The sequence below is a fragment of the Dendrobates tinctorius genome, unplaced genomic scaffold, assembly GCF_039654945.1.
Source record: "Dendrobates tinctorius isolate UK_male_01 unplaced genomic scaffold, ASM3965494v1 ptg000081l, whole genome shotgun sequence".
Lineage (NCBI taxonomy): Eukaryota > Metazoa > Chordata > Amphibia > Anura > Dendrobatidae > Dendrobates > Dendrobates tinctorius.
Genome location: NW_027361749.1, coordinates 3,092,695 through 3,106,149, shown reverse-complemented (window position 1 = coordinate 3,106,149; position 13,455 = coordinate 3,092,695). Strand labels below are relative to the sequence as shown.

The following is a 13,455-nucleotide window of genomic DNA, read 5'->3' as shown; positions in this document are numbered from 1 at the left end:
ACAGCATGCTGCGATTGTCACCAATTTTCGGATCGGACTCGCCAATGCATGTCTATGGGTGCGATTAAAAATCGGATTACAAACGGACCACAAGTGTGACTTGCGATAAAATCGCAAGACTTCTCCAGGTCCACAGGAAAGAGCATCAGGCATTGGCATTGGATGTCAATTTGATGTTTAGATGCGAATAAAATCGGTTCATCGACGGAAATTCGGAAGACAGACGGATCCCCGGACAAGAAATCTTTGAGCAATTTCGCACCGTAAAAATCGGACCGATTTTTTAATCATTGTGTGTGACTCCAGCCTAATAGTAAAATACTGTGGAGTATTCAGAAAAAAAGCAACTGTAGAAAAGGCGACATTGTACGAACAGGTTCAAATGTACGAAAAAACATGAAATCTATGAATCATTGCTTTGGGACACAACATTTACCATGTGAGGAGGACCATTACTATGTGAGGAGGACCAATATCATGTGAGGAGGACCATTACTGTGTGAGGAGGACCAATATCATGTGAGGAGGACCATTACTATGTGAGGAGGACCAATATCATGTGAGGAGGACCATTACTATGTGAGGAGGACCAATATCATGTGAGGAGGACCATTACTATGTGAGGAGGACCAATATCATGTGAGGAGGACCATTACTACGTGAGGAGGACCAATATCATGTGAGGAGGACCAATATCATGTGAGGAGGACCATTACTATGTGAGGAGGACCAATATCATGTGAGAAGGACCATTACTGTGTGAGGAGGACCAATATCATGTGAGGAGGACCATTACTATGTGAGAAGGACCAATATCATGTGAGGAGGACCATTACTATGTGAGGAGGACCAATATCATGTGAGGAGGACCATTACTATGTGAGGAGGACCAATATCATGTGAGGAGGACCATTACTATGTGAGGAGGACCAATATCATGTGAGGAGGACCATTACTATGTGAGGAGGACCAATATCATGTGAGGAGGACCTTTACTATGTGAGGAGGACCAATATCATGTGAGGAGGACCATTACTATGTGAGGAGGACCAATATCATGTGAGGAGGACCATTACTGTGTGAGGAGGACCAGTATCATGTGAGGAGGACCATTACTATGTGAGGAGGACCAATATCATGTGAGGAGGACCATTACTATGTGAGGAGGACCATTACTACGTGAGGAGGACCATTACTGTGTGAGGAGGACCAGTATCATGTGAGGAGGACCATTACTATGTGAGGAGGACCAATATCATGTGAGGAGGACCTTTACTATGTGAGGAGGACCAATATCATGTGAGGAGGACCATTACTGTGTGAGGAGGACCAATATCATGTGAGGACCATTACTATGAGAGGAGGACCAGTATCATGTGAGGAGGACCATTACTGTGTGAGGAGGACCAATATCATGTGAGGAGGACCATTACTATGAGAGGAGGACCAGTATCATGTGAGGAGGACCAATATCATGTGAGGAAGACCATTACTATGAGAGGAAGACCATTACTATGTAAGGAGGACCAATATCATGTGAGGAGGACCAATACTATGTAAGGAGGACCAATATCATGTGAGGAGGACCAATACTATGTAAGGAGGACCAATATCATGTGAGGAGGACCAATACTATGTAAGGAGGACCAATATCATGTGAGGAGGACCAATACTATGTAAGGAGGACCAATATCATGTGAGGAGGACCAATACTATGTAAGGAGGACCACACCTTCTTGTGTATGAGGATCACCATTTCTATGTGAGGAGGACCAATATCAAGTGAGGACGACTATCACTATGAGAGGAGGACCGCACCGACTTGTGTATGAGGAGGACCATTGCTATGAGAGGAGGACCATTATTTTGTGAGGAGGACCGCACCGGCTTGTGTATGAGGAGGACCATTGCTATGAGAGGAGGACCATTATTTTGTGAGGAGGACCGCACCGGCTTGTGTATGAGGAGGACCATTGCTATGAGAGGAGGACCATTATTTTGTGAGGAGGACCGCACCGGCTTGTGTATGAGGAGGACCATTGCTATGAGAGGAGGACCATTATTTTATGAGGAGGACCGCACCGGCTTGTGAGTGAGGAGTCGGTGACAGGGAGGAGGAGCCGCCAGCAGCAGCCGCCCGGGACTCCTGCAGCCAGCGCCTTGTATTGTTATCAGTGTGTGAGGAGCAGGAGGAGGAGGCGGAGGAGACTGAGGGGCGCGCTGCTCCGTGTGATGCTCTAGAGGGAGAGCAACCTCGGCCGAGTACAGTGAGGAGGGCTGAGCCCGGGCTGCCATCACTGCACAAGTGCAGCCTCTGCCGGATCTGTCCCTTCCTGCTGACCGTTATCTGCCGTGGACAATAGGAGACGCATCTCCAGTGTGGAGCGGACGGCGGCTGCTATCACCGTAGTGCAGCCCGGGGGCTCCTCCCGGGGGGAGTGTGGCAACTGCAGGATTCTCTGGAAATCACCCAGTGTGTGTGTGCTGGGCACGGGGTGCACGGATCAGCACCGCCGCCGCCGCTTTCCTGTGCGGAAAGATCTGGGACTCTTGTGTTATTGTGCATCTGAAGCCATCATCATCCTCACTACACCATGTGCCGGAGACAGCCCGGAGTGCGCGTCCTGCTGCCGACCCTGCGCATCCTGGCGGCCCTGCTGCTGCACCAGGTAATGCCAGCACTGCCCCAGCACTGCCTGTGCAAGTACTGTGTGTGCAGAGCTCTACATACAGGGGATAGACACTGTGCGATGTATACAGATCACTGCTACATACAGGTCACTACATACAGGGGATATACACTGTGTAATGTATACAGATCACTGCTACATACATAATATACACTATTTAATGCATACAGGTCACTACATTCATGGTATATGCTATATAATGTATACAGATCACTGCATACATGGTATATACTATGTAATATATACAAATCATTACTATATACAGGTTGCTACATACAGATTACTACATGCATGTCCCTACAATATATGTGTCACTAGTACATGCTCTGTCATGCTGTATGCATGTCATTACTACACGCTGTATACATGTCACTACCTACAGAACACTTGTGTTCCTACATCCGCACATCCATGTCACCATTCATTCCCTATGACAAGCATTCACCGCTGGCCCCAGGGCATTGCCATGATCTGTGCACCATGGTACCAGCCTGCTTGAAGTGCTCTGTACTTTTGGGTTATGTGTGTGGTGCCCCCTGCCCTGCTGGGCCCCTCTATGAGACCCTTATTGCTGCAGGTCCTGTAGGCCTCTTGGGGTCGGTGACTTGTAGTGAGCAGGATTTGTGCCCTGGTATTGCCTGCGTCTCCCATGCACCTGCCGGGGTTGTGTAGGGCCAGGACTTATGTCACCCTGTGTGTGGCTTCTCCTAGCAGTATTACCCAGTGATTGTCTGTCCATTCTTATTTCCCACAAGATGTGGAGGGAGCTGGATGATAGGACATGTACTGTGTACAGCGCACAGAGGACGTGTGGGGTGAATCTGACACCGGGTATTATGTGTCCTGCCTGTCTCAGTCTGCTTTACTTCTTCCACACAAGATTTACATCACTCCCAGTGCTGCCCTACCAATTTACCTGACACTTGTACTCTTCCCTGAGCCCACCACATGTGTGCCACGCATGTATTTGTAAGGCCACCACCTGATAAACCCATGGGGTAACCAAACACCAGAAGTGCCTTTGTGTCACCATGGCGATTGAAAGGATTACAGCACAATCTGTTTTCGCGGCCCCTGGGGATACATGTGCCTTTAGCTACTTTATTAGCATCCTTGATGGGCACCTACCGAGGGCAGAAAAGAAGGTCAAGCTGGTACCTTTCCTTAATTGCACGAAAATATGGGTTAAAACGGAGGCTGTTGCCAACTGCAGCACAGATGGTGCAGATCATGTTTGCTTAATACTATTTACAAGGAGAGCGAGCCTCAGACCCTCTCCGGCTCCCCGGCCTCTTTCCTATATCCCCACCTTTAGAACGTGGATTATGCAGAGAGAAGTTCCCATGATGGAGGTGGCCTTCCCCATTTCTCTGGGGCGGAGGTCTTAAGGCTAAGTGACTGGCTCTTTGTGTGGCGGGCATGTTTAGCAGCGAAGCATTTCTTTGTGTGATTTTACATGGTGACAATAAGATGGTGGGAGTGGTGTCTACCTACCCCCCTCCCATCCGCTGCTTGATTATTTAGTAATGCCGATAATAAGCCTTATTTATGTCACTGTCCGCCATCCATTTGCAGCAGACATTTTCCCCCTGTTCCTGTCATTCTCCTACCTTGTGTGCCTGGTGCATTCATTATATAGTCTGGGCCTTCTGTACATCTGGCCTGCCTCGTCTTACCTTCTGCTCCTGTCACTCTCCTCACCCTGATTTTCGCTTTTGTTTCCAGTGCTCATGTCAGTAGGGCTTCTGTGCCGAGTACTGTCCATGGTGTTTAAGCTGGAGCCAGCCGAGCCGTGGGGATTACTTACAGTCTGCCTCCAGGTTTTACAGTCTATAAGCCATAATGTGCTGACTGGCTTCCTGCTTTTATGCTCTCTCCTCGCTGTGTTTCTACAAAATGAGACTGATAGGAAAAGTCACTAAAAGTCGCCACCGTTTCTCCAAGGAGAAGACCATAATTCAGCGGCTAGCCCTGTTCTTCTCGTTGGAGGCGCAACACTGGTCCCCAAATGAGAAGTGAATTAAACCAACCACTCCAACCACATATTCCTCGCCGAAAAGTCACTCTCCTAACCCACTAACCCCAGATATTTCCCACAAGAGACGAAAGGAAACTTCTTTCCTCTTGACTGCAGCAGCGAGCATGATGAATGTGTGTGCTCCGCAATCTGTTCCATAAACTTCTCCCTGGTTTATGTAGTATCACATCCCCAAAAGCCACACAGGTCCCATTCATATTTCTTAGGCGGTAATTTCCCCCAAAGCTATTGTCCAGGTCCCTGAGACGTGTTTTTCGTTTTTTTTTCCCCCATCCCGTTCCCTGCCCACTGGTCTGAGGCTGACCACGTTCTTAGGCCCCAATCCTCGAGCAGGCAAAATGTGGACTTCTGGCTAATTCAATCCTTGATAGGTTGTTGTTTTTTTTCATGCACTCCAAATAATTGCCCTTTCCCCTAATGAGCGACATATTCAGCAGGATTATAAAAAAAAACAATGGCCAACATTCAGCATTTTCGCTTTAATTACATTTTCTTGCACAAGAATTAGTTTGTGACCGATAAGGAGCGCCGCCTGTTTGTCTTCAATAAGAAAGGACGTGCTCTCCTGAGCATGTGACATTTTATTTTCTGGGGATTTAATGTGAGAAGGTGACAGCTTGTTGGGAGATTTTAGATAAGCTCTTATGCTGGGGAAGTTTAACATTTGAAGACGGGCAAACAGGAAATAGACTTGTGTTTCATCAGTATCGGGGGCATCAGTAATGTTACAGCTCTGGAATTTCATTTCCCCTCAGTGGTTTTGCTCCTGATCATATGGGCATGTGTCATGTAACTGTTTTATTCTAGGTATACACTATATATATATATTTTTATTAAGGCTTTTTATTACAATGCATTTCCTAAATACATGTTTTAAATCCCATTTTATCGTCAGGGATCCAATAAAATCATACAGCATTTGCTCTTAAATGTATTTATTTTACTATTTGACTTGGATCATTCTGTATATGAGTATGAGGTTTAGGGAAAAATATATTGTAGACTTGATTTTTTTTTTTTTTGGCAATGTGCTGGAATTTTATTACATCGAGTAGTCGTGGATGGATTCCTATTCCTGTGAAAGAGAAATATAAAATGAATGTAAAGCAAATATACAGTATATATAAAGTAAATAAATAAACTATTTTAGTAGGAGGCAATAAAACAATGCACAGTAACAAACAAATATATATATATATTTATTAATCAATCTATCGAGATATGTATAAATATATACGGTATATATATGTGTTAGAAGAGAAGTGAAGCAGTGAATACGTACTTTAGCATGGATTATTTTAAGAACACACAGGGCAGACATTGTGGTATCAGTCATATTTAGGAGTCAATATGACTCCACTGATATACCGGAATCAGAAATTGTACCTGGCTCAGAAAAGTTAGGAGCCATCAGGCGATGCCTTGCCTTATTTGGAAAAAGTATGCAATGGATAATGACTGGATATGTGAATATATGCTGTATATAATGTGCGTAGAGTAGAAGTGAATCCTTAGCATGGATTATTTTAAGGATACATAGGGCAGACGATGTGGTATCAGTCATATTTAGGAGTCAATATGACCCCGCTGATATAATCAGAAATGATACCTGGCTCAGATAAGCTAGGAACCATCAGATGTTTCTCTACCAGATCTGGAGGGAGTACACTATGGATCATTCTTACAGTATGTGCTCATTTTTTACAAACTAGTAAGGGCAGTATTATAGTGCTGCTTCAGACCAGAGGCCATATCGATTAAACCACTGCAGTAAAATGGAGACTTAACCCTCCAGTGACCTAAAGTATCGGGATAACCATAAACTTTTTCAATTTGATGGATGTACTTTTGTAAAAGAAGGAGGTACCTTTGCTTAAAAGAGAAAATAGGATTTGGGGAGAGCAGCATTTCTTCCTAACACCACTTCTGAACAGATGGCAGAGACGAGCGGCAGCACAGAAGGCATTATTGATCCATATGGAGTATTGGTCATTGTGTGCACACAGGCAAATATCATTGTCAACAAAAAGACACAAAAAAGAGAAAACTTCATTTCTTGTATTGAGGTTTCACAGCGAAGTTTATTAGGGATGATTTTTCCTTTATAAATCTACGGTTTCTTAGAGCTCGTACAGAACCGCCACTTGTGCCTGCCAAAGGGATACAATGCATGTTTCTACCTCTGTGTTCAGAGCCTAATCACTGTAAGTACAGCCTGGTAGGGCCATATTTCAGGCATCTGTCAGGGGTAATGGCTGCCTGTATAGATGTCAGCTTACCCATCACTAGTGCTGATCCAGAGAGCACAGCAGGATCTTTCGGTAGCCCACATACAATATACTAACATCATACGTAGTTGGTTTATAGCATCAGGCTTTTGATTCTCCCCTTCATGGCAGGACAGAGCAATGCTTAAAAAGACGTTGCTCTCCCAGGACAGATTCTCTTCTCATTGCCTTAGGCTTTGTTCACTAGTTATTTTTTTTACAAAACATCTGAGTGGATGTGAAGATGGATGCAGCAATATATCCCCTTCTATTCTAAATTCATTTTATTAAATATGTATACAGTCCCTAACATTTAGAGTTGTTAGAAATACTTTTGTAAGCTGCTTTTCAACTTTCGAGAAAGTCAATTTTTTATACTAAACCCCCCTGGCTACCAGCTGATAAATACAGGTAGATCAGCAATCCACAGTTATTCCCTCTGCAGTGGATAGTATTATATGCCGACCATTCCTGACTGGTTAGATGGCAGGCCAAGTCATCTCAATTGAGAGCTATGTTAGCCAGTTATGTAGATGGCTAACAAGTAAATAAAGGGGGATTAAGTCTATATTACTCAGTACAGTGTTTGTGGGAAGTTTAGGAAAACTTCCTCCAACACCTTTTTTTTCTGTGTTGGCGCCTTGGGTTGCTATAATAGGTTTTTGTTAAAAGAGACCTATGTGTACTGTTGCCTTCATGTAAAACTATGAGAAGCGATTTCACGAGTCATTATTATTGGCACCGAAACTGTCATGTATTTCCTTTCAGCCCTGGTCTTGTGGTCATATCACACAAACGTTGGTCCACTGCAGCTACAGCTAATTAACTTATTGACATATCAGTGATATATTACGACTCACATAAAGTTGACCGAACATCTGATGTGTATGGGCGTCTTCAGACTCTCCCCAGACAGATGAGGTTGTGGAAGAAAAGGTTCGAGAAGTTGAAATTTAATTTTATGTTCTTTCCCAATTCATGCAAGATACGGTAATCCTCAGCTAGAAGTGTTTAGTTTTCGCAGGTCTGCCCTTTGTTGGTCCAAGCGTTAAGGTGTATGGCAGAATTCAGAAATTTAGCTATTGGTGGTTCCTAAAAACCATGGGGAGTACCTTGAGCCCTGAACATAACAAGACTTGTAATTTTTACAATAGGAATGGTAAATTCAAGGATGTGGAAAACAGTGGATACATTTTAGCCAATTTTTAGCACTGGACAAGAAGAGAATGCTTTAGCCGCTCCTACTCCAAGCTATTTTGAGGTCGGAATGGAGTTAGGGGTTTCCCAATAATGGGAGCATCTTCTAAGCTTTAATTAGATACATGTCAGATGGTTGTCGGCCAAACAATCCTTCTGCCGATCATTTGGCTGACTGGCCACTCTCCTTATACACAGGAGCGCTCACTTGGCCCATGTGTTCACTATGAGAACGCCACTGACTGAGACGTTGGCTGATGGCTTATCTCAGGGAGGACAATCCTATCTGAAATCTGAAATTAGATGGTTTTCAGGCAAACAATCCTTCTGCCGATCGTTCAGCTGACTAGCCACTCTCCTATACTCAGGAGCGCTCGCTTGGCCTGTATGTTCACTATGAGAAGGCCTCTGACTGATACGTTGGCTGGTGGCTTATCTCAGGGAGGACAATCTCATCGGCAATCTGAAATCTGAAATTAGATGGTTTTCAGCCAAACAATCCTTCTGCCGATCGTTCAGCTGACTGGCCACTCTCCTATACACAGGAGCGCTCTCTTGGCCCATGTGTTCACTATAAGAATGCCTCTGACTGACACGTTGGCTGGTGGCTTATATCATGGAGGACAATCCGATGGGCAATCTGAAATCTGACATGCATGATTCCTACCATCAGTCAGCTGGCGCCCCCATAAGCTATCGACTGAACCCAGTTTTAGCCGACATTAGTCTAATTTGTATGGGAGCCCTTACACTTCAGCAATAAGGCTGAGAATCACTTACACTCAGGATGATATCTAGTTACATTTATGGGTGAGATTTTATTAGTGTATAAAGATCTTTTTCTGGTAGGTGTGTCCCTTTCTCCATCAGTGTAAAATATTTTGTCATTTCATGTAAAATTATACTAAGCTTTCAAATTTTATTTCATTTTTTAACATTTGTAAGAGAAAAGGCAGAGCCTTTTTCTAGTAAAAGAATATGAGGCGAGGAGGGTAAATTGCAAGCAGTCCTTTGTCATCCTAAATACTTGGGGGAAAGTAAGTATAAGTGAAAGGGCATTGTAAGGTTGTCTGCTTTCTGGATTAAGGTCTTGCTCTGGAGATTTCCATGGTGATGTTAGCAGGGGAGGAGAACTGCACCTCTTACTTTCTGTGGCATGAAGAACAATGCATTCCAGCAGCTAAGCTCCTTTATTACTCTTTTATTCAGTGTGATACCATCTACATTGCTTTGTATTTGCTGTAACTGGAAACAATGATGCCAGGAGAACTTTTTTTCTGTACATGGGTGCAGGTCCTGTTGTATTGTAGGTGGCGGGGTTTTAATTTCTGTCTACAAAGTCTTCACTTTCTTTTTATACCATTGACGATGGGATGATACAACTATGATTTGTTATAGAGTAAGCTTTGGTTACTTTTTGATACCGTTTTGTTACAACATTCTATATAAAAATATGTACAAATGCCAAATGAGATCTATATTTTCCCAATCCGTGCTCCCTGTCCAGGAGTATATTTAGTATCGCAGCCCGGCCTCCTTCATGTTAACAAAAGCTGAGGCGCATTCTACACACGGCCCTTGGAGAGGAGCGGCACTGTCATTTATTATTTCATCTTTTATGAATGTGGATAAGGGCTTTTAAAAATATTGTTGGACAGAGGCTAGCTGGATCCTTAAGTAAAAACACTCACAAATATACAGCCAAATTCCTGTAGTTCAGCACCTGTTTATCCACAAATTCTTAAAACTCCTACACTTGTTTCTGTAGCAGAACTTCAAAACAATCTAAATAGAGTTTATCAACCCTAAAACCCCTCATCAACACAAAAATGATAACAGTGTCATGATTTTAATCGGCGTTGTCTTCATGGAGGTCCTCTCTCTATAGATTACATTTCATAGAGTCCATTTTGACCTTCTGATAGTCCAGATAGTCCTTTTAAAATGCATTTATTCTCAATAATGTGAGGGGTTTTCCACCCATGGCAAACTTTCTGCAAAGAATGAATCTTGCTGACTATCAAAGTGTGGATTATGCACACTGTTAAGATTTGGCTCTGCTAGACGTTTTGTGCTGTGGGCACGTGGCTGTTATGGGATTTGCATACTTGCAATCACATGCCCACTAGTTTCTCATCCACTTCCCTCAATATTTTATAGAGAGAAGCGGATGAGAAACTAGTTGGCACATGACGGCAAATATGCAAATCGCATACTATCAGTCCCATTCCACTGCTCACAACGTCTGTCAGAGCCTAATCTTAAAGGGGTTGTCCACTACTATGACAACCTCTTCTTGATCAAAAAGTTTGGCCCCAATAAAATAATAAAGCCTACACTCACCTCCCGTGCCTGCGCCATTCTAGCACTGTCTCCTCTCGTGGTCCCAGGGCCCTCGTGCTGTTGTAATACATAACCCCTGGTGGCTGGTGCCCAATAGGAGCTGGCATCACTGTGCCCACCTTCGAACAGATGGAACATGAAGAGGAAGTCCTGGCTGCAGCTTATCGGACTTCCTCTTCCTTCTTAATTTGACATGCGGCGGGGACAGTGACGCTGATTGGGCGCCGGCGTCACGTGTCACAGCAGCACAGGAGCCCGAGTGTCGACACTGCGGAAACGGTGCTAGTACGGGAGGCGAGTATATGCTTTATTTTATGGGGCTAAGCGAGGGGCATAACAAGAAGTTGTCCAAGTAATGGACAACTTCTTTAACAGTGTGTATGTTACATACTGTTAGAATGTGCCAAGCTTCATTATTTGCAGAAAGTTTGCCCAGAGGTGGAACACCCCTTCCAACACTGTCTAAAATTTTACAAAGTCAACCATTAGGGAACATCATTGGATCTGATAGTTCCTTAAAGTAAAGGATCTGACTTTCTAGCAAAAGTATGGGTCTTAGTAAAATATGTGGCAGTGCTGGGTTAGTTCAAAGAGCGAGATCTCTACATGCCGGGATCCCACAACCTGGAGATGACCCCAAGTTTTGCTAAAAAGTTTGGTTATTTAGGGGACATTTTAAGGGAACTTCTGACTTTTTTTTGTTGTTTTGTGATTTTTTAGTTAAAAAATTTAGCAGTCTAAGGCTGCCTGTCCTTTTCTTAAAGGGGTTGTCCACTTCCTCCTGTGCCGACACCGTTCCTGTGGTGTTGGCACTTGCTTTCTCCGGGGCTGTGATGCGGTGTTGTGACCAGGGCTGTGGAGTCGGTAAGCCAAACCTGCGACTCCGACTCCTCAATTTCCCTTACACCGACTCCAACTCCACGACTCCGACTCCCACATATATCGCTTATATTTAAGTGAAAAATTTATTGTAGTACAATGTTAACATCAGACATTTAATCATTTTTATGATACAATAATCAAGATATTTAGATAGAACATAATATATATTTATTGGAATACAACTTTAGAACACAAAAACTGTAATAAATTGTAAATATGTAATACACTATGGGGGAAAAACGTGGATGCTGTTATAAGAAAAGCACAACAGAGGATGTTCTTCCTGCGTCAGCTGAAAAGATATGGTTTGTCTAAGAATCTGCTGATCTTATTCTTTAATGCTGTCATCAGATCTGTGATTTGTTCCTCTCTGATAGTCTGGTATGGGGGAGCCACTGCGCATGACAAACTCCGCTTACAAAGGACTTTCAGAACAGCAGAGAGAATTATAGGCTCCCCCCTGCCTAAAATCCAGGATCTTTATGATAAGAGTATTATCTACTCCCTTCAGGACGTCGCTTCAGAGTCCCCAAATGCAGCACCAACCGCCATATGAACAGCTTCTATCCACTCTCTGTTCAACAATTAAATCGTCATGTGTAGACTATATACTGTATCTGTCTTGTTAGATGTTACTTGTTGTATCTGTTGTTATATATTATGTTGCCTCTTTGCCACAAAGAATTCCTTGTATATATGTAATATGTACTTGGCGATAATAAATTTGATTGATTGATTGATTGATTGACACTATGTAATATTGATTACATATATATATATATATATAACACTATGTGATAAACTATGTAAGTGGCAAAAAACTGTTTTCAACAAAAACATACTAAATAACATTTGTGCAGTCTATGAATTTGTTCTAAGAAATAGAATTGCCTCCATCAGATCCTCCTTCATAGATGACCTCAAATCTCACCTAATAATTTTACGGATAGAGAACAACCTATCTACACTAACTTGGGTTGGAGGCAAAGCCGTAACCACATGGGCAACATCTCTAACAATTTTCTGGTATAAAGGAATTGCCTCATGCACAATCAGTTTTGATGAACGGTTGAATTTTTCTATTTCTTTGAGAGCAAGTGAAATATTTTGCTGTAATATGGTCAATCTGCTTGCTATAGGAGACGGAGTGAAATCTTTTTCCTTGCGGCAACGCTTTGCCTGCTCCATGTCATCCAAATACTTGTCAAAGTCAAACTCCTCATCTGATGAGGATGAAGATATGGCAGCAGTAGCACTGTCAGGACCCAAGTCCTCTTGCGCCTGTCAGTCCTTCTGTAGGCCACTCATCTTAACTGCTACCTCAGTCAGAGCTTCTTTTCCTTTAGTAAGCTGTTGATCATCAAGCAGTATACGATGACTTGGGTCCACATAAACAGCTGCCAGAAAAAATTTATTTTCCAATAGCTGTGTCTCTCTGTTTCATTGAAGCAGAAATGCCATCTGCGATTAAACCTCCTCTTTGGGACAGGCAAAATAGCAAGTTCTTCCACTCCCTTATGAAAATGCCAGGAGTTAAATCCTCAGCTTGTAATTTTTTAGTTACGGTAAATGGGTGATTAAGCAATTCCTTCAATTCAGCCACCTGTGTCCATTGACCTTCATTTAGGGTTATCTGAGGGTTCGCCATATCTATACGAAACGGTTTTAGTTGAAGCAATCGCTCAATCATTAAATAAGTGCTGCCCCACCGAGTGGCTTGATCGACAATTGCCCCTTTTCCCAGCACGTCTCTTCAAGATGGAATCAATTTTAGGGGTTCTGGCGGCAATAACCAATTTCCTCACTTTCCAATCAGATTTCCGGCATGTCCCTCTTGCAGACTATCTCTTATTGCCAGCTGCAGAGTGTGTACAACTTTCTCGCTTTCTCCTGCTCGGGGACCAGGAATCGGATCCTGTGCAGGGCAGGCACCCCTCCCCCTCCTCTCTCTGGTGAAGATGGCAGAAGACAGGACAGAGGAGGGGAGATTGCCCCTTGCAGTCTGGAGCCGGTGCAGGACGGGAGCACTGCAGCATAC

General features: G+C 43.5%; 1 protein-coding gene across 1 annotated transcript in view; it reads left to right on the top strand.

Annotated features, from left to right (window-relative positions):
* Positions 1 to 2,118: 2,118 nt before the first annotated feature.
* Positions 2,119 to 13,455, top strand: part of LOC141096860 (cadherin-2A) — a 369,191-nt gene continuing 357,854 nt past the window's right edge. The window contains exon 1 of the mRNA XM_073583706.1: positions 2,119 to 2,669. Within this exon, the coding sequence (XP_073439807.1) occupies positions 2,595 to 2,669 (75 nt within the window). The 5' untranslated portion in view covers positions 2,119 to 2,594. The remainder of the gene's footprint in view (positions 2,670 to 13,455) is intronic.